This window comes from Anolis sagrei, chromosome 2 (genome assembly GCF_037176765.1).
Source record: "Anolis sagrei isolate rAnoSag1 chromosome 2, rAnoSag1.mat, whole genome shotgun sequence".
Classification (NCBI taxonomy): domain Eukaryota; kingdom Metazoa; phylum Chordata; class Lepidosauria; order Squamata; family Dactyloidae; genus Anolis; species Anolis sagrei.
In genome coordinates, this window is record NC_090022.1 from 91,357,126 (window position 1) to 91,379,837 (window position 22,712).

Genomic DNA, 22,712 nt, shown 5'->3' on the forward strand with positions numbered 1-22,712 from the left:
CCTCCTTCCATAGGGACCTGAAGACCTGGCAGTTCAAACAAGCTTTTGAGAACACCTAGTCCCTAGCTCATTTATCCAATTGTTATGCAGCCTTGCACTTTAACCCATGCCCTCGTCCCATGGTTACAGCTTTGCACTTATCCCATTCCCTGTCTGATTGTTTACAGCTTGGCCACGTTTACAGTAGCTTACCACCATTGCTGTTTTAATTGAATTTTAAGTTGTTGTTTAATATGCTTATATGTTTTATTCAACTATATTTTAAATTGTGTTTTATTTCATGTTCTGGTTTTGACACTTTGTTCTGTGTATAAGCTGCCCCAAGTCCCTTCAGGGAGATGGTGGCAGGATACAAGAATAAAGTTGTTGTTGTTGTTGTTATTTAAATTTTAATATCAACATAACTGAAAAGACAGGTCCAACTATTTCAAAATGATAATTAAGTTGTATTTGCCTTTTTAATTACCACTAGTAGCTACAATGTTGAGAAAAAAGTGAGTTATGCCATAAATAAATAAGCATATGAATAAATATAGACTTTAATGAATTAATGAATAAAGAAACAGTAAAAACCTTTTAAGTATAAATGAAGTACAGAAGAACTATTTATTTTTCATTGCAAACATTTGCATTGTCTCTTTCTATTAAAATACAGGAGGATTGTTTTTTAGTATTAACAGTATTTCTATATCACCTCCTATCCCACAAGGCCACCCAAAACAATGCACCGTTCAAACCTATTAAAACAATAGAAAAATCAAAACATTTTCAAAACACATTGCTCTTGAAAGAATACACTTTAAAAGTTCCTAAAATAGTCTAAAAATCATCTTAGAATCCCGTTTTGAAACAGTCATGAGCAATTTTAAACACCGAATATCATGTGGAATAGAACTGCTTGCCTGCCTGCCAGAAGCGTAAAGTAGACAGAGCCAACCCAACTTCCTTTGGTAGAGAGTTCCACAGTCAAGGAGGAGAAGGTCCTGCCAATATCTTGGCCCCAAGACATTTAGGGCCTTGAAGCACGACACCAGCAACTTGAATTGAGCTCAGAAGCAACTTGGAAATCGATTGCTGCATTTTATACTAGCTGAAGCTTCAAAACACTGAGAGGAAAAATGAAAAACTGGCCAGATCTTCCCCAGCAAAGATGTTCTTGGCCACCACAAACTGGTTTTCTGTAAGCGCCCCCAGGCCAAAGAGCACCCCAAGCTATAAACTTGATCTTTCAGAGGAAGAGAAATCCCACCCAGGGCAGGATGCTCCCAATCCAGGCTGATTTTCCTACTGACTGGTGAACAGCTTAACCTGGCATGTCAAGGTTAAGCTGTTCACTGACATCCAGGCCTTCGCTGTATCCAGGAAATGATTCAGTCCTACCAGTCTCCTTGGCATCAGTTGTAAAGGAGAGATAGAGCTGGGTATACTGATGACCAGATCATCCTTGTCTATGTGATACTACTTTATTTAATGCTGCATTTTCATAATTACTTATTTGATTTTACTGCAATGTACACTGCCAACTTGAATGCTCATTGGCACTTTTTAAAAATGTATTCAACATGTTGCTCCAATGGTCTGTTGTTTGCAAAATGTACTTGATTAATGGATAATTGTTAGCCTTCGCACAGTGTTGACTCATTAAGAGCAAGGCTTTACACATGAACCTGAACACTCCAGGAGTCAGAGAAAGGAAAACACTTTTAAACTCCTGCCATGTAAAGGTTTTTTTTTTTTTTTTGTATTGCTAAAAATGCACATGACTGCTTCCTATAACCTGAAGGAGAAAGGAAAGGTGCTAAGAAACCCCTCTTCGTGTGCCAGTCTTCTCCAGATTTCGGCTGCTGCAGTTGCATTTGATTTTTTATACTAAAAGGAAAACAATGTGGAACTGAGCATCCCATGAAGTTTGGGCCTTGTGAATAACTGTTATGTTCCTCTATACATTTGATTACCATATGTATGATTATGCGCCCAGGAGAAACTGTTTCTCAACAAATCTGCTTCAGTCTTTGGTCTCTAGCTTAGCGAGCCAAGGTTTTCTCTGCTCTCTGCTTAACCTACTTCTATTTCATTGCTTGTTCTGAATTGTGCTTTTGGTGAGCCCAGAGTGATATACCACCTTTAAACAGGCTGGTGGCAGCATCACCACACAAGATCATAGGATCTATGATCCAAGATTCTCTAGTTATAATCAGACCTGGGTCTGAGGCTGCAGAGCCAATTTCACCTGGCATGAGAACTGAAAGAATGGACTTACATAAACTTAACATTTAGATTTTACCCATATTTTATGTGAATAAACTACTATGACTTCTAAGAAAACAACAATTATCTTTAATGGCTGGGGTCCAAAATAACCCACATATGAGTGGAAAGCACATATTCAGGACAGGGCTTGTCACCTATTTTCCTCTCAGCTCCATCTCCTGCCACACAGTGCACTACAGCAATAGCTCCCCTTGACCCTTGGAATACAAAATATGGGATACAGGCTGCATGAAGACATACAATGTGCAATGTCCACTTTACTTTAATTTATTTTGTCTCCCCCCCCCCCCCACAAAAAAAACCCAGGTGTTTAAAGTGGCTAAGCCTACATCTAGATGTGATTACTTAAAACATTTATTTTTGTGTGCCTTCGTTTCTAGCTTATGGTGACCTTATCATGGGATTTCCTTGGCAAGATTTGTTCAGTGCCTTTTCCTTCCTCTGAGGCTGAAAGAGTACAACTTTTCCAGTCACACGGTGGGTTTCTGCAGTTGAGCTGGGATTTCAACTTTGGTCTCCAAAGTCATACCCAACACTCAAATCACAGCACCATACTGGCTTCAAAAACACCTAAAAGAAAATATGGCACTTATTTGGGTCAAAAGCTTCTTTGGAAAAAATCCAATGCAGAGGACTTCAAAGACCTGTCAGCATGAAAAAGTTATTTGCTTGGTAGAAGGAGGACAATACAATGATGTGAAGCTGGGAGCCTAAAATTTATTGGATGAGAGATCCCACAGCCTAGAAAGAAGCCTAACTAAGTAAACCAAATGGACATATGAGGATAGCAGAATAAGAGAAGAGACTCCCTACAAAATGTCAAAACTAGACTAGGCTTGTACCAGAGAATATGGCACTTCAGACATCTAGAATCTGAGTCATATAGATCTCTAAATATCAGAGGATGAGGATCCTTTGGCCCACAAAATATTTTGGACTACATTACCCATAAGTCATTAGCACAGGTCATGCTAGCTAGGGATTCCCCTAGCTAAGGAGTCCAAAACATCTCCAAGGTAAAAGTTCATGGTCTAAACCATGGTCTAAAGAATGGAAAGGACAAAAGCCAGCCTTAAATAAAAGGAATGAAGCAAGTGATTTAGCTTTTAACTTCTGCTCTCTGGAAACAATTATCAATTGGTATAGTAATTATAGTGTATAGTCATATGCAGTTATACAAGCAGCAAGGAGCTCAGCACACATAATTCTGCTTCGCCCAAATGTCTTGTCTGCAAATATGCTGCACATCCAACAAATCTCTCTATGCTTGTATTTCAGCCTTTGAAACGATGGGGGAACTTGAGGATCAACATATTTCAGAAAGTAAGAGAGAAAGAGAGATGAGAATGACGGCCTCATATAACACAGTGGGAAGGAAATGCTGCTTCAACACTGATTTCAACATCCACTGGTTAGACAGACGCAGCCACTTTGTCAATAAACTGAGCCAGTTTGACATCTCGCTTCGACAGCCCACCACAGTCATGGGAAATGAGAGTTATTTGGACCTGTTAATAAGAAAGGAGAAAAAAAGAACGTTACTATTCATGAGCAAATGTGTTTGCATACAGACTGACCAGATCCGGATTTCAGTCTCAAACTCTTTGACACATATTTTGATTTGTATATTTACAAATTTAATTTCTTTTTTTTAAAAAAAAATTCCTGTCTGCTGATTGTAAATTGGAATGGCACTGCTTTTTCAAATAAAAGGCATCACATAACACAGCTGTCAGGTGAACAGCCTTGAAAAAATTGGAGACTAACCAAAGGGAGCTCTGGCACAAAGCACAGAACACTTGTGGGTTGGGATTCCAGTGCTTCCTCCTGAAGAAAGGTGTCCAATTAAATTACCCTTTTAAAAAAAGTAATTGCGTATCTTGCTTTCGGAAGGAAATCAGACCTTAACCCAATTGCAAATGCTAAGTTATGCAATTCAAACCAGAAACTCAAAGGTGAAGAACTTGATAATACTGTGCAGGTCAGTACTGAAGAGAAAAACAGACTGGAGTTGTATTGGTATGACGCAGCTGCCTTGAAGGGATTATTTACACTTTCTCCCTGGCCCAGAAGCTTGCAATTTTTTTCTGGTTAGACAAAGGGGGAGATAATAATACAGGCTGGAAGTCTAGATTATCTTGGTTTTAATTCTCAGACACTAAATACATACCAGGAATATATTTACTCCGTCTTCTTGCTTTCCAGGATCATTGGGTATCAGTTTCAATGTAAACATAGCTGTTTGCTATCATTAGAAATTACACTCTCCATAACCAGCCATCCAAGCTATCCTTGAATTTGGTTTAAGATGGGTAAAATTTATCTGCAACTAACCATTTCCCACAGTGAAATGGGAAGACTTAGATAACAGTTTTATACTACCCAAATTGTGATGCAATTGCCTGTCTTTCTGAAAAAACCTGGATCCCTCTTTTGAGTTTTCTCGTTCCAGCTGCTTTCCCAGAGGTCTATATTCTGTCCTCACTCAGATGTTTTCTTTCTCTTATTTCTGTGTCTGAAGGTATTCTACACTGACTATAATTTGGAAATTTTACTTAGAACATCTGCATGCAGGACAGTCAAACTCCTTAATTTTTTCTTTAAAGGGATTGAGATAGAAAGCAACACTGTGTAATAGAAAGCTCACTCATCCAATGGGATTTTCAACTTTACTCCACTGCAGACCCCTAAAACATCCCATGTGTTTCTGCTGAGTTCCTTAACCCTTCAAAGTAGACAATGGGATCTTGCTGCACCTTAGATACTAAATGAAAGAAGGTGGTAGTGTAAGCTTTCATAGACTTAGTCTATTTCCTCATATGCAGAAGTAGAATTAGTCTATGAAACCTTATGTTATCAACATTGTTCTGTCAGCTAGTCTCTAAGATGCTGCAAGATCTTTTTACATACTAATATTCTAGATTAATACAGCTAACGAATTCAAAGACATAGCCGTGTTAGTCTGGAATATCAATATGCAAAGGGATATTACAGTACTTTGGAGATTAATTGAGAACCAAGTTGGTACCATAAGATCTTACAGACCAGTGGTTCTCAATCTGTGGTTCCCCAAGTATTTTGGCCTACAATTCCCAGAAATCCCAGCCAGCTGTTAGGATTTCTGGGAGTTGAAGGCCAAAACATCTGGGACCCACAGGTTAAGAACCACTGTTGCAGACTTTTGTTCTCTCAGTTGTTACCTAAAGTGCTACAAGATCCCTTTGCACACTGATATTCCAGACTAACACGGGAACAAATGTAAAATAATATTAACACCAGCAATGTTAATCTCACTTTACTTGTCTTTTCAATATTACTCTCTGGTCAAGGGCCCAGTACTCCCCAGTGGCTAATGAAAACAGTCCAGTTATTATTACATTTAATACCTTATTGTAGACATTAAACCACTCAGGGTGATGATTCATTTTTTCAGCCTGAAGAGCAATCCGAGTCATAAAACCGAATGCCTGTGTTAAGAAAAGAAATATGTAAACACTATATAAGTATGCAAGTGTCATCTTCTAGGCAACTATGTATGGAGAGACATGGGAAGAAGAGTGACAGAGAATTGAAGTATCTAAAAACAGTAAATGAAAAGAACAGAAACTATAAAGCAAAGAAGACACCGAGCCCATATATACACACACAATCCTGAAGCAAACAATTCTCTGGCAAAATGTTGCTTGTGGAACAAAAAATGACAGTAAAGAGATCGTTCTTCATGGCTGTATGATTGATGGCATTTGGCTGAATAGAAAAACTACCAATATTTTGAAATGCAACAACAACAGATGTGTTTATAAAGCATGTTTCAAATATTCCAAGTGCTTCATTATTTCAATAACGCCAACAAAAGCCTTATAAAAGTAGTCAAACATTATTATTTTCATAATGCAGAGGGACACCAAGAAAACACTAACTTCCCTCAGACCACCTATTGAGTCCGTGGTTGATGAGAATGTTCTAGAAACAAAGCACAAGCCTACACTCCACAAGTTTTTTGTGTGTAAAAAAGATCTTGATATTATTTACAGATAAGCTCAAAATATCAGAACTCTTAACTTTATATAGCTCCTTCTAATAATGTACCCTCAAGTACCGATCTTAGCACAGGATTAACAATCTATTGATGTATGGTGTATAAAATGTATAATTTAAATAAATTAATGTATTGTACATAAAATATATATTTAAATATATTTCAATAAATCAGTATCTTAATCTAAAACCACTGAATAGTCTCTGCAAAATAATGTGCACTGAAATATGTTCGATCCCACAACAGTAATCTTAAACAAACGCACCCTTAAGAAAAAGCATAATGGCTGGTAATAGTTCTAGAATTTTTTTTTCTCCATCGCTGGTGACTGAATGAAGTATGACTTTGCAAGCCACTTTGTCAATCAGATTAAGGCAGTCATTACAATCAGGGCAAATTATTCCAGTGAAGTTTTTCATTTACAAATCACCAAACTGTCAGCATTTGAAATGACCAGAAACTTTCCTTCAAGCTCTTGTTTCGTTAGTAGCCTGAACTTGCTCACTTTTATTGAAATTTAAGTCCCCAAAAGTTCCACAGAATTTTCTCCCAAGTAATTGTGCTTACGATCGTTGCCTTCTTTGCACTTGAACAAAATAATTTATGTTTCAAAGTATAGTTAAAGTGGTTTTGAAACCTTTCAAAGTACAAGTAGCATGTATTAAGCCATCTTTTATTTATGCAAAAATCACATATGGCCAGCTCCAAAGGACTAAATACTCCTGAAATATGCATTTTGTATAAAGGTATTTTTATCTTAATGTTTCAGAACAGGGTTTCCAAACTTCTTATTCTCATGGCACCCTTTAAATTGCTGAATGAGCCGCACCACTCACCAAATGGCAGAGCAGGGATGGAACCAGTAGCAAGATAATTTAAGGTGGACTGCAGTTAGCTGGCAATTACTGTTAACCTTTTATATTAATATCTAATCTCTTTTTAGATATTGCTATGTTCTTTGACATAGCAATTTTCATAAAGCAAGGAGCTGCACTGTCGGCATTACTCAGGTGTATGGAACATTGGTTCTATATGTTAACATTATTTAGCCTTTCAACTTCAGGCAGAACGGGATAATCCAGAGGCTATTAACGGAAGACTGTTTATATGTTTCATCTCCACATGCCTCTCAAACCATTCTTAACATCTTCTCTCATTTCTTTTCCCAACTTGTATCCTAACCCCAACTGATAGTTTCTTCTCATTGTGCTTACATTTGCTTCCACATCTTATTCCCATTCCCTCTATTCCGAAATTTTAAAATTTTGAGATGACACTGTTGCTTTTTGATGGTTTAATATACACAAACTTTGTTTCATACACAAAGTTATTAAAAATATTGTATAGAACTACCTTATATGTAATTTGAAACACAAATCAATGTTATATTTAGATTTAGGTCCCATCTCCAAAATCTCTCATTATGTATATATATGCCAATACAAGTATTCCAAAATCTGAAATCCAAAACACTTCTTGTCCCAAGCATTTTGAATATGGGATAATCAACCTATATTATTAAAATTTATTTTGATCTCTGCAATTTCCTTCAGAGTTTCATTTGGACCTTTGCCCTTAGAGGTTTACAGAGAATGACATGATGTTGCCTCTGTTGAGTTTAGGGGAGCACATTTATTGACTGGGTCCTTCAGAAGGGCTCGTTTTGAACTTTTATGGTTGTCTTTTTTCTCCTTCACACAGACTACAGAGTCCATGAATACAACTGCTGCCCAGGAATGGTTGGAGTTGAGAATATCTGGGAATGGTCGGATGAAGAAGAATATCAAAAAGCAAAAGATCTCATTTTACAACCTCTTCAAATTAATTTCGTTTTGATTCATCTGCATTTCTCTTTTTTTCCCCTCCTTTGGCAAAATGTATACTTCACTCACATTTCAAAGGTCTTCCTTGTGTAAAGTTAGTAAGGGGGTGGGGGGTGGGGTGGTCATTATTTCAATTCCAAGATACTTGCCCACCGCAAATGTATCAGAGACTGAGTAGATAGCTATATATATTGGTCAATGGTTCAAGCTTTTAATAGTTTGAGAGAATATGCAGAATAATTTTCAGCACAGCTGCAGCACACATCCTTTTTGTCTGCTGTCTCCTTTATTGTTGTTCATTCGTTCAGTAGTTTCCAACTCTTTGTGACCTCATGGACCAGTCCACACCAGAGCTCCCTGTGGGCCATAGCCATCCCCAGCTCCTTCAAGGTCAAGCCAGTCACTTCAAGAATAACATCCATTTATCTTGCCCTTGATCAGACCCTCTTCCTTTTTCTTTCCATTTTCCCCAGCATCATTCTCTTTTCCGAGCTTTCCTAATCAAGCGGTAAAACACAGTTTTTACATACAGAAGCCTGTCATCCTAAATCTAATTGATGGCCCATTCTTCTCTGCCTCCATATTGCCTTAAAGCGAGTGGAGGACAGAAGCATAATATACAATATCAACAGTCCAGCACATAATTGTCATGAACAGAGCAACGACGCAGCCCCATCTCACCTAAAAAGACCTGCAGCACTTTCCATTTATACAGTTTCATGGATTGAAAAGGCTTTGCCAGTTCAAGGGTCTTTGTTTCCACTTCATTCCATTCCTAAACTCTTTTTTCTTCAATTCTTTTTCTCTTCTTTCCTAAATGTAGATGCTGTCCTGCTTTACAACATTCAGTTCCCTGACTTGGGCCCAAAAATTCAGAATTACCAAGTCGCAGAGTCTAATAAAGAAAAGTGTTAAGTGCAATTGTGATCACCTTCTAAATATTTTATTGTACTGATATTAATACTTTAAAAAAATCATGCTCAATTTAGAGATAGCATGAAAGTTCTGGGGTAGGACACATAATTTGCCTAAAGGGCAAAAGTGTAACCTCTGACATCTCCAGGCATAATAATTAATTAGTAAGTGGTGATAAATGACCTCTAAGTAAAACCCAGTGGAACCACCACCAATGGACAATCCTAGGGACAATGCTTGGGTAGATATACTGTATATACAAATAGGCTGACCTGTACAAAATAAGCTCTTATATTCCTAATGTTCTTTGGACTCAATCAGGCCCTAAAACCCTAAATATTCCTTTATCTGAAAAATGAGCCTTATTAAATATGTGTATATTCCACTAGAATGAATAAGCACTATCAATCAATTCAACTATAACCAGAGCATTTGAATGCCTAATAATAATAATAATGGTGTCAAAATGTTTTATGAAAAAATTAAATTAACAAATGAAGAATATGTTGTATATCTTGTGAAAGCTGTTGGTTTACATAATATTAGCCAACTCTGATAATATTTCTATGAACTTGTTAAATAAAACAGTTGGTTACAGTCCATTTTAAGCATACACACAGCAACCTCCAGATTACATATATTTCGTACCATGAAAATGAGAAGCAGGTCTGTTGAAGTAATTTCAGCAGAGCAATCTCCATTAAGCCCCCTAAATACTTCCCTTGCTAATTAAATGAAATTAGAACTTTATTGTTTATGGATCACCTTTTGTATCTGTAGGCCTGTAACCTTCCTTTATAAAATACGTTTGGCAGTGGATGGAAAAGCTATTTCAGACTGATTATATATGAAAACATTATTACATAATCAGTTTGGACATTTCTTCACGTCTTGAAACATAATCAGTAATTGGGTGTAATTGGTGATCAAGGAAACTATCTGGTGATCAATTAAAGTAATTACCAGATTCCGGCAACACAACCAATCTTAATTTGAGGTAAAGTCTGCACTTCTTCAACTTTAATTTAAAATAATGAATATTATTAAGCAGTTTGCAAGCCAAGATCATGGTCAAGCATACATGATATGCCAACAGCATCAAATTAGCTCTGATGAGTTATATTTACCAGGGAGCCAAACATCGTGCTGGAAAGTATATAGTTTATTCTGGAAAATAATTCCATCATGGCCTTGACCTTCATTATCAGCACTGACAGGACTCTATCCTGACCACAAGGAGAGCATTTTTGCATCCCAATGCTTATTTGCACACAATTTAACAATATTTAAAAGTGAATTAATGGGAAACCATAATCCAAATTGCATTAATAAGCCATTCAAAATGACTAGGGTTTCTCTTTATGCTTGCAAACAGTAACAGCCCCCTATATGCTTAGCCTGTTACTGGTGCCTTTGTAAAGCTGAAAGGCAATATAAACATATTTAAATAGAGAAATGCCCAGTCTTCCTAAAATTTAGGTTGCTCTCTATATTCTTCATTTGTTAATTTCAATTTTTCATTAAAAAAATTGACACCATCTTCATAAAGCAATTTTTAGAAGATTAAAACACTTTACTTGTACAGATAGGCACGCCTTAACCTGTGCAAGATAGATTAATGAAATGTATATCACAGTTTACCCTAAAGATCAGAACTATCAAATAACAAAAAATAGATAAATGACAAGCTGGTGTTATCAGAAATTTTAAATATGAAATATCTTCATAGGCTTATTGCACAAGAGCCCAGTTAGACATGAAGGAAAAGGTGACATTTTGCCTCAATTTAGTAACAAAAGCACTACTTTATTTCATAATATAAAAGTGTGTAACAATAGGTTAAGCAAAATACGTATATAATCTATTCTGGCTTTTGTTACTAAACTGAAAAGACACGTAGACGGTAAGAAAACATTTTCTCCAGTTCCTTGGGTCAAATGATTCTAATGTATTGTCAAAGGCTTTCATGGCTGGAATCACTGGGTTGTTGTAAGTATTTCAGGCTGTATGGCCAAGTTCCAGAAGCATTCTGGAATGCTTCTGGAACATGGCCATATAGCTCGAAAAACTTACAACAAGCCAAATGATTATACTTATGAAACTTAACAACTAATTTATCCAAACAATCAAGAGCTATGGAGAACTAATGTATGATTAATCGTACTATAGCATTTTCATTAAAAAGAGGAAAAAGTAATGATAGAATGAAAGAATCCTCCCTAAAATACCACCACCATTAGAAATACAAAATATTTTATTTGGTATGAGTGCCTCACAAACTTTGGGCATTCAGAAGATGGGGAGAGGAGAGAAAAGCTTATTCCAAATTCATTCAATTCACTTCTATGTCAATATTCTGCTGAAAAATACACTGATAGTAAATGCTACATTCCCCTGATACCTTCGCTACACAACAAGAATTGCTGCCATATCGTATTTATTTAATGTGATGAACAACATATGCCATACTAGCAAATCCATATTGTGAAATGAATTATTTTGATATTAAGCATTATTGCAGCACATCATATTCTGTGACAGTCAGTTCAATGCTACTATATTATACAATATTTATTTATGTTTGTCTTGGAAAACAGAACAAACTTGGAATGTTTAGAAAACTACAAACTTTCTCATTTGTATGCGTATTTCATTTTGATTCAAACTGCTCATCATATTCCTTCTGCGTCCTTATAGAAACTATTTGTAAGGCCGCTGTGAGTTCCCTTCAGGGTAAAAAATATGGGGCATAAATATGGTAAATAAATAAATAAACAAATGTGGTCTAGCACAAATGGATGGGATTAACCAAAATGAATGCTTTCAAGCAGATGAGGATTAAATGAGTGCTAGGGTAAAAAGTACAAAGAATGAAGGTGTGCTATTGGCTTTATAATTAATCTATCATCAAATTCAGCTTGAATGCTCCAATTTTACATAGGAATTAGACACAAATTGATTGCTGGACAGGAGAAATGTCCATTCTAATTCATCTCTCTGTTTTGAACACTGGCCAGTCACAAGCAGGGCAAGAAGTCAAGAGTCATATAATAATAATAATAATAATAATAATAATAATAATAATAATAATATTTTATCCACCTCTCCTTGTGGTGACCTACAGCATGATTAAAACACATAAACATTCTAAAAATTCTATAAATATACATATTAACATGTATTTCTATAAAAATATGTATTAAACGTCTTTCTATAAAATATATATTAAAATGTACAGAACAGAGATTAAACACACAACACAAGCTTAAAACTCATGATTAAAATCGGCTGGGTAGGCCATTATCTACAGTTCCCATTATCTACAGCACATTTTGACTATATTTGATCATATCCTAACACTAGTGGTGCTTTTTTTAAAGTTTCAATATTAGATTACTACCTTTCCTGATCTCAGATCATTAAGCCCACTGATATCACATCAAAGAAGGACCCCAAATATGCTTAAATGGACACTGTAGTGTACTATAACACTTTATAAAACTTATACTCTAGTTATGATTACATTATTTTTTATTCCTCAAATGACAGTCAACGTTAGTCAGCAAGTGTGAAAGGTGAATGGATTCTGGATGCGGATTCAAAGTTACATCGCACACTTCCACTTGCAAGGCAGAAGACAGAACCAGAAGATGGTGAACGTCTGGACAGACATCACCCCACTTTGCATACCCTCCAGCATTTCACAGGAGGAAACCAAAACATGTGGCTGAATAACATCTGAGTCTGTTCAAAACAGTGTGGCCTGATGAAAGTAAGGCAAAAGTTATTAACAAATATTTTAAACAGAGTACAAAAGACAACTTTCTTTTCGGATTCGATGACTTGAATGACGTCAAAACAACTTTAGAATCATGGGTCACAAAGCAAAACCCTGAATTTTTCAAAAATGGTTTTGATGCCTGGGTTAAATGATGGTACAAATATGTACAAATTGATGGTGACTATGTTGAACTATTCTTTTGTGGAGATGATAGTTCAGGCTATGATCTGTAGCAACTTCCGCTGTTATATGTTTGTTCATAATGTTTTTATTTTGACCCACCATTGTATATTTGGCTGGATTTACACTAAAAAAAATATTGATCTGATTTTATAGAAATAGAGGGGGTATGAACTATTAGAGGAAAGTAAGGGTATCTTTGTGAGAGAGATATTGGGGAAGGTTATTATTATTTATTTATTATTTAAAACATTTCTATTCTGCCCTTCTCACCCCGAAGAGGACTCAGGGCAGACCACAACATATAAATGGCAAACATTCAATGCCGGGACATAAATGGACTATATGCATACAGTACATAAACATTAAAATCATTTATAATCCACTGTTTAAAATCGCCTTGGATTACAGTTTAGGGAGTGCTCTAATTCAAAGGCAAGCCAGTCAAGGAAAACCCCTCTTTGCGAAACCAAAGACACTTGATTGTATTCACAGGGGCTGAAGCTAACTGCAACACCTTTTGCTGAGAATGACAAGACTCCATCCTCTCCTCTGGCAAAGCATGAAGGTGGGCTGCCTCTACCTGGGTTAATTGGGTACAAAGTAATTAGCAGCTTTCGGTCATTTAGAAGGAAGTGGGGGAAAGCACATCCAGGACTTCTACAAACAAGCTGAGAATCCAGGAAAGCTGAAGAATAGGCTAGGTCATCCTGTCTGATCCTTGGCTATTGGAGAGGATGGCTATGCAGAAATGCTATCATAAAAATATAATGTACAGCACTTTCATACATCCTTAATCTTTCTTCCAAATCAATGCAGATTCCACTAGAAAAGAAACAAGTTAATCCTATTAGAACATTCCCACATAATTGTAGTTACTTGTTTTCCCGAGTCCAAAGAGAGGGCAGATATTTATATTCATACTATAAACTACATCCCAGCTTTAAAGGATTCAGAGGGCACTGGAGGAAGATCAGTATATAGAAAGAACTTTGCCATTTTTTTAGGAGAATTGCAGGCCGCTCCATCGCATCCAAACTTGTTTACAATTATGCTGATGAAGAAACTAGCTAGCCAGCTGTATATCAAACATTTTGACAGCAAAAGCACAAACACTGATCTATTTTAAGTCCTTTGCCACTCTGTGTAATCTTGTAAAATGCCATTCTTGCCTTTGATATTTAGAATGTTTATACTTCATATGTTATGCAAACAACGCTTTACATATTAACAAATAATGTGAACAACACTTCATGTTAGATCACATTCTTTAACAAGTGTCCTGCCAAAATGATGTGATTGTCCTATAAAATTATTCCAATTTGTTGATCTTACACTGGATGAAACATACTGTAACAATCTTCATAATTTATGTCCTGTTGGGACACCATGATTTAAAGTAACATAATACAGACCAGCACCACTGCTAATCTAAACCACCTGACCAGATAAACAACGGTTTCCCCTTCTCTCTTCACTGAGGGCATTTCTGTTTATTGTCATATGATTTGCTAATTTTCAGGAGATGAAGAATAAATGCAGCCAAATTGAACTGTGAGGGAGAGGAAGGGCTGGCAACACAGTGGAATATTTTCACAATGCAGGTCTTAACACAATGTCAAGAGCTTCACGAGCAAGCAGGCAATATTGCTACAGGTATTTATATAAGATTACTTATAAATCAGTAGAATTCAATCCTGATGCAGTTATAGAAGCTATATGTTTCAAAATACATACAAATTGTGTTACTTCCAAAAGCAAAGAGTTCAAGATACTTTCACAGGTCCAACATACAGCAAACCGAGGTCGAAATCAGTAAAAACAAGTGGAACGGTATTTCACATTGTCAAAGAATATCTTTGACACACACAAAAAAAACCTATAAGGAAAAAAGGAAACTAAATTATCAAGAATATTTTGCAATAAAATAATTGTTTCTAAGTGTTATTAGTATTACTGTGAACTGGCTTCAGTTCCACTTTGAACTAAAACAAATTGTAACTTCTCTTTATGAATACATATTTAATAATGATTAAACAATATTTCCCTTTCATGTTCAAATTCCATAAACAAACCATCAAATACTTTAACATAATATGCATTAATTTCCTCACATAATTGTTCAGACCTACACAAAGTAATAAGTAGAGGTAAAAGTTTAAAATATGGACAATGTTTAGATAGAAAGCTGTACAGGTGGGATCCAACAAGCCAGGCAACCAAGAAAAAACAATTTAGACATTGAATGCTAGCAGTTCATTGAGGACGGATTGAATTTTCCATGCACATGCTTTTGAGTGAACATAAAGTAGTATTTTATATTCGGACCCACATTTCCTTAACCCCTAAAATTTCTGGCATAGAAATTTAGCTAAATATGACATTTAACAGCTAGGATATCTACTCCACTGCACAAAACCACTTTATAAATAAAGTTCTACATCTGTTTAAAAGATGAGGCTGTATTTCTCTAATATGACATTATTTTCACTGCATTTCCCCCAAAATACACTGGAAATTTTTGATGAGGCTTTTCTTTTATTCGTACAGTTCTATGTTAACTTTACGGTAGAAAAATATTAAAATACAGAGTGTGAGAAAAAGCCGGCTAAGGAAAAAAAGAGCATATAGAGCACTGTGTCTGATCACAGAAGGACCTCCACTGACCACTTAATGTCCTGGCTTCCACTTCTTGCCATGGAGTTTATTTATCCAGCTTAGCGCTCCAAAGAAGGAAATGAAAATTTCACTTGTAGTCAAAATATGTCTTTATAATGGTGGAGTATTTGTTCTTCTGTTCAAAGTCAATGAATTATCAACATGCAACCAATACATTCAATTTGAGAGTTTAACTACACAACTCCATAAATTCTAAGCAGCAAACACCTGTTAGAACAATCAGCTGCTTTAAATAATAACGTCTCTGTCCAACTCAAAAGCAGTGATAAAGTTACTCCATCAAACTCATTCTCAAGGACCGTTCTACTATAAACTCAAAGAAAACCAGGTATGTTCAGTCCTCTTCTAATCAACTAACTCAAACGTGTGCTTTTGAACTTTCCCCCCACAATTTTACTGTCTTGAATCTTCTGTGTTATGTGGCAAACATTGTTCCTGCATCAAATAGAGAGCAATTACGTTAAGCCCTAAGAAAATTAAGGCAATATAATAAACTCAAAGTTGCCCTTAGTTACAATGCTTGGGAATGTTACCTTTCTTTTGGAACGCAGATGCCAAAATGCATTGGCCATTTTAGCTGCAGGGACTGTAGGTGTAGTCCAAAAATAACAACAGTAACAAAAATATTGCAAGCTCTCCCCTAATGTAACCAAGACCCTTCCTTGCAAATGTACACATTAGTCTTAAAGCATGTATCTGTAGAAGAAAAAGAAGAAGAAAAACCAGACCTACCAAAACCTTTTATGAAACACTCTTCTTTTATCATCAATAATATAGATTAAGAGTGAATCGGTTGAACTAACATCCACCATTATGAGTGTAATTCAGGTTGGGGAGGTGGCAGATACTATGGCTTATTCTCAGGAAATAGTTTGACATTCATCTGAAACTTGGCAGTGTATGCGAGATCAGTATAAGGATGGTCTGCACTAATTTTGAAATAGAAAGGCTACAAAACTGCTTATTTATAGGAGTCTGAAATATGACAAGTAATCTCCAGCAGTTTGACGGATATTGTTTATTTTCCATAAACTTCATGTAGATGTGCTGGTTGATTTCTCCATTTATACATCATCTTATAGGAAACCATTTGACATGATTGTTAGGGAAATGGTCTGTCTGGCTTTCTATCTAGTCCTGTTTATTTATTTTATTTATCTAAGATGTGTCTAACTACATGGTGGAGCCCCCAGTGGCGCAGTGGGTTAAAGCCCTGTGCTGACAGGACTGAAGACCGACAAGTCACAGGTTCGAATCCGGGGAGAGGCGGGTGAGCTCCCTCTATCAGCTCCAGCTCCTCATGCAGGGACATGAAAGAAGCCTCCCACAAGGATGATGAAACATCAAATCATCTGGGTGTCCCCTGAGCAACGTCCTTGCAGACGGCCAATTCTCTCACAACAGGAGCGGTCGCTCCTGAAATGACAAAAAAAACAAACAAAACTGCATGGTTCCAATTTTTATGAGTTCAGTAGCCAGCGGGTCTCCACTATAACTGCATATGCAACAAATACTAGAATTTTAAAAATCTCACAATTTTTTGGGCTACAACTTGAAGAGGCTTGATTTCAGATCCAGACACTGGTTGACCGCCCTGTCAACCAATACACAGAAACTCCACCAATCCACCAGCTGTATACCTACCTGGGATGATTGAAATGGATTCCTCTGTGTGATTCCCCTGCCAATTGGGAGTGGGACAAAGCCATCTGGCCCAGAGCTGAGCATTAAAACACCTACACACACAACCTAGTAACTAATGGAATGCTACTATTGCAAATATTATTTCAGGCCCATGTTATGCTATGGAGCTCATAACCTCTGTTCCCTACCTGCTCAGCTCATGTTGTCTATCATACATGAAAAGGCCAAAAGGGTAGAAAGAGAGTTTGCATGGCTAATAACCAGGGAGATAGAAGTGACTGCAGGTGAGGAGACCCCCATCTACTCTGAAAGATAGAAGTTATCAAATAACATCTGAAGGAACAAATGTTTTGAATATATACAAATAAAGGATAGATTTTACTCCTGGACATCTGAACTCATTTAGACTATATTTTTATTATACTGGGGAGAAATCTTTCCCAAATATTTTTATCCAGTTATTCTGAAAAGACCAGTAGTGCCCTTTTCTTCAAGCAGCACCCACATAAGCAAGGCTTGCCAATGAAGTATTGCCATGGCATTCCCAGAATCCAAGTCTGGGCATATCGTAAGGAAAGCTGAATTTTGGAACTGGCTTCATACCTTGAGAAAAAGCTGAGTTATGGAATCGGCAGTTTTCAATGAAATTGCGGAAATAGCATGGTTCAGTATAAAAAACAGAGGAAGGAGAAGAATCTAGTAGCCCCTTTTACATAGGTTCATTTTAGGAAAGAAATTTAGCTTTCAATCTACCTTTTCAGATGTACTTGAAGCAATGAACAGAAATCCATGTAGGTCCATGCTAAAATAAATCAGTCTAAAAGGTATTTGTAGAGTCTTCTCTCTGGCTTCCGTTTTAAAATCTGCCTACAAAAAAACCATTGTGGCAAAGAATTAAGCAATGACAAAAGAGAGATTAAATTTTAATATAAAATAAGAACTACAAATTATATATCAAAGCCAAGCTTCACTGGAATTGCCCTCTTTTTTGGCTGGCTCCATCCCTAGTTCAGGGCATAATAATAACATCCTGTGTTTGGCCCCAAAGAGACCTCGAGTATTTATGCTTTCTCACCTGCTCCTGCTTCAAGCTGCAATCTCTCTTTTTCTCCCTCATAAATATCAGTGGAGTATTTTCTTAGAAAATTGCAAGACTACAAGGATTTTCCTGAGGAAGGACAGAGTGGCCTTCTACTGAATCAAGAGGACCTGCAAACCTCAGAGCCCCCACATCTACTCTTCGGATTGCTAAGCAAACATCCTGTTACCCCCAAAGTTATAATATTATATATACATACACACCCAAAGTTGCCCATCAGTTCCCAACCATCCTACCACACTGCGGCTCCATGCTTGTTTGGGACTGATAACAACAAGCCAATGTTCCCAGATTTGGGTTCCTTAAGGAACTAGCTAAGCACCTTGCACTCCACATAACTTGTTCTCCCTTGTGTTTCCTGATGATATAGAAAAATTAATTATGGCAGTCCCTACTCCAAGAAAGCATTAAATTCCTTCTTTTTAGGAATCTCAGAAGGGCATCTCATTTGGGATGCTAAATATACATGCTTATTTCAGTGTAACCCATTTAATGTGTCTCTGTGGATAGAGACTCTAGTCCACTTCTAGCTGCTCTACTATACTGGTCTGCAACGCATCGCCTCCAGACTGCACACTAGCACAAACCAGCTACTTCTGTGTCCCCTTCCCCAGGACTCTAAGACTAATGTTTCTTCCCCCAACACTGCCAAACTCACAGTGATTGTAGTGGAAAGCCTAGCAGGCGGGGTACATACACCTTGTCCCCCAACAGGAGGTTTCAGGAGTGCAACTCTGCTAAGAAACAAGGTTTTGTGTGTGTGTGTGTGTGTGTGTGTGAAAGAGAGAGAGAGAGAGAGAGAGAGAGAGAGAGAGAGAGATATTTATGGCAACATGAATGCCCTACCTACCCTTGATAGGTTTCAGGAAGGGGACTGCAGTGCTCCCTCCTCCAAACTCTGGGAAATTACCCAACCTGTTCTATTAACATCTTTGTCAAGGAAATAAGATCCAATCACAGGAAATTAACCCTCTGACTCCTTTTACAATTCAAAATGTTATTAGTGTTACCAGACACTTCCACTAACTGAACGAGTCAAAGTATATTAAACACAGTCTTAGGATAATGTAGACTGGTAATGTCTACATTACCAAGACTAAAATACTGAAGTCCTTTGTTCCTAGAAAAGGGGATGATGGGAGTCACGAAAGCTCTCTCTAAATTTTAGACATGGTACTGTGACATATGAACAAATTTTCTACCTCGGCCCCATCAAAGTAAATAGACCAATACAGCAAATGAGGAAGAAGGAAAACAAAAAAACACCAGAATCCCATGGAAAGTCCATAAGGCTGATTTACAGCTTTATGAAAGAAAAGGGAGGAAAAAAGAACCTGTACGTGATCCCAGTTGATAAACTGTGGAGCTGCCAGTGGGTTTCTCAAGAGCAGATGTAACATTTTAGCAAATGTGATTGTTTGTGAAAGAAATAATTCTGATCAAAAACGAAACTGCAGCCAGCCCAAGCTCTGCACTTTGTCTCGGTAATCCACTCTGACAGGAAGCAGTAAGTGGAGATTCCTACTGTGAAAGGAGCAGATGTGAAAGGTCAGCCTTGGCCTGGAACTTCAAAACCGTTAACGTGTAAAACAGTGTGCATTAAAGCCTGAAACAGCTAACCACTGGATTAACGGATGTCCGCTAAGTGGGTTTGATGTTCTTTTGGCAAGTAATGGTTAATTTTTAAAATAGGTATAATTGTAGTTTTTCTTGCCCCCAACTGTCCCCATGTTGTTTCGCCAACTAGAGTCCATTTAAGTACAAAGTATATATTTTTATTTTTTTGAAAAATGCTTTAAAGTAAAAGCTACATACAGTTTTTATTAACATGTTCATGGCTACAATTGCAAAGTACCGTACATGAAGCCTGCTAAAGAGATTTAGATGCAGACGCTGCTCTAAAGATCACATCCAAGACGCTAAATATTTACCCCGCAGTGTTCATCTACAAGACAAAATGTTTATTAACATTTAAAAACATCAACGTCAAATTGAAATGTTCTTGGAAAATGGAGTAAATACAAGTCATATTCAAATTTAAGCAACTGAGTCAAAGCAATTGAAAACAATACATGGTACAAATGGAACGAACACTGATGAGTTTTTCAGACATGGCAGGACTCCAAATTTCAGTAAGTTAATCAAGTCATCTTAAAAGCATCTTAAATGAAGAATAAATAGCTGCCTTCCTTCTGCAGTTGGCCTAACCATATGTTCTTCTCCTTTCGAGAGTAATGAAGAATTGTTAATTTACAAAGCATTCACACAGCTAGTAACTTCGAGATACTTATCAACTTGGTACAACAAACTTAGAGGCCTAGCTAAAGGCAGAAACATGGTATAAAATGAAGACTTGTTAAAAGAATCTGCTAAAATCTGTACATTAAATTTATAATGTATAAATATATCTCTTTTGGCTCTTCCAAGTCAAGTAACAAAAACAATACATACTATTTCATCAGAGAATTCATAGGGTGTTTTACTTTTTCTTCCTACCATATTTTCTAGCATATAAGACGACGACATATAGGACAGCCCCTAACTTTCCAGTTAAAATATAGAGTTTGGGATATACTTGCCATATAAGACTACCTCTCTTCCAACACACACCAAATAAAAATTTAAAAAACATCATATTTGGTTTCAATATGGTAATTTTCCTGTTACCGTACCCCCTCAGATCTTGCACATGCGCGCCTGTGCCGCTTTACTGCAATCCACAGGAGTGAGATCTGAGAGGCAGAGAAGGAGGTACAGTAATAGGATACAAAGGGTGGGCCAGACAGATGAAAGAGGCATGTTTTTCTGGGCACAGTGCCACTCTATCTCTTTTTGCCATACCCCAGGTGTCCCGGATGCTTACACCTTCCTAGTGAGGCACCTCCTCACCTAGTCATCGGGACCGTGTTAATTCACTTATTTTCATGAATCCTGGTGAGTGGATTTTCTTCTATTGTACTTGTACAGCGCCGCCCTTGCTGCTTTCATATGGTTGCCACATACAGCAGCTGTTTTTGAGCTCCCCACATCATATGTGGCAACCGCAGATTCTCCAGTCCAGCTCAGAAGTTTCATTCAGCACCTGCCCTATAAGACGACACCCGGTGTATAAAATGACCTCTGACTTTTGAGAAGATTTTCCTGGGTTAAAAAAGAGTCTTACATGCCAGAAAATACAGTGCATACAAAAGATGAGACTACTCAGTATACAGCTCTTCCAAATTACAAAGAGCAGCATGGTGCACACGATGAAGGCTTTTATTTAATGCATTACTTCACTGAAGCTCAAGATAGTGTCTTGAGACAATACAGTGGAGACAATATTTCTTCATCTTCCATTCTGTCCTCATACTAACCACGAAAGAGATAGTGAGACAAAGAAAGAAACTGGTCCAAGAGCTTCTCAGCAGAATCACTTTCTGAATCCATGTTTCCACAGTCAAGTTCAATATACTAACCACTATATCATGTAGATTTCCTCAAGAGACCAATATTTTTAAAACTGTATTTCTTAAAGTGTAAAGTCTTATAGAGAAGCATAGATAGACACATAGTTCTTTGGAATTAGGCCAATATTTTCACACACACTTAAGTTAAAATCCACTGTGCAATAATTATTATACCACGTTATAGTTAATAAATCTACACTACCCTTTTCAATGCTTTCAAAGATCTGTTTTTATAAGAACCAAACAGCATGGAACTTCCTGACTCTATTTACTTTGGATAAATCAGGATTAACATGCCTAAATCCGAATATGTAATACTTGCATTACATTTTCAAAGAGAATCTGTGTTAGAGAAAGAAGAAAAATGTATTCAAACACCCTTACATATACATGGATGGATGGATGAATATAAACAGTCACACCGAGAGAAACATATATGGGCATAATGTAAACACATATATCTCACTCTAGTGAAATGTAATGGCAGCCGAGGTGTACAAATTATTGGTTTTGGATGTGAAAACTTCATTTTCAAAGCATGCTTAGCACCCGACCAGTCTCTACTATCTCCAATACACAGGGCTTTTCCTGTCTAAGCCTCACTCTGTGCTCTATTGTAGGACCAGAAAGATACGTTATTCCTAAATTATTTACCTATAATAAAAGTGAAACATATGGCTTCCGAAAAACAATTAAAGAGAAGTTGCAGCGAAGTTTTCTAGCAAATTAAAGCAACATGGAGATTATCAACTGCCTTTTTAAAATCATCCTACTCAGCACTTTTTGTGCAGCTGATAAAAAAGGTTCCCAGCTCTTATTTCTTCCATGTCTC

The 22,712-nt window shown here is 36.9% G+C and overlaps 1 protein-coding gene across 7 annotated transcripts in view; it reads right to left on the reverse strand.

Annotated features, from left to right (window-relative positions):
• Positions 1-574: 574 nt before the first annotated feature.
• Positions 575-22,712, reverse strand: part of PCBD2 (pterin-4 alpha-carbinolamine dehydratase 2) — a 38,979-nt gene continuing 16,841 nt past the window's right edge. For 4 of the 7 annotated variants that reach the window (XM_067463690.1, XM_067463691.1, XM_067463694.1 and 1 more), the window contains 3 exons: positions 18,086-18,199; positions 5,658-5,738; positions 575-3,779 (listed from right to left, as the gene is read on the reverse strand). In XM_067463690.1, the coding sequence (XP_067319791.1) occupies positions 3,684-3,779; positions 5,658-5,738; positions 18,086-18,199 (291 nt within the window). In that variant the 3' untranslated portion in view covers positions 575-3,683. The remainder of the gene's footprint in view (positions 3,780-5,657; positions 5,739-18,085; positions 18,200-22,712) is intronic. The other 3 variants (XM_067463692.1, XM_060765311.2, XM_060765308.2) reach the window with 1 other exon arrangement.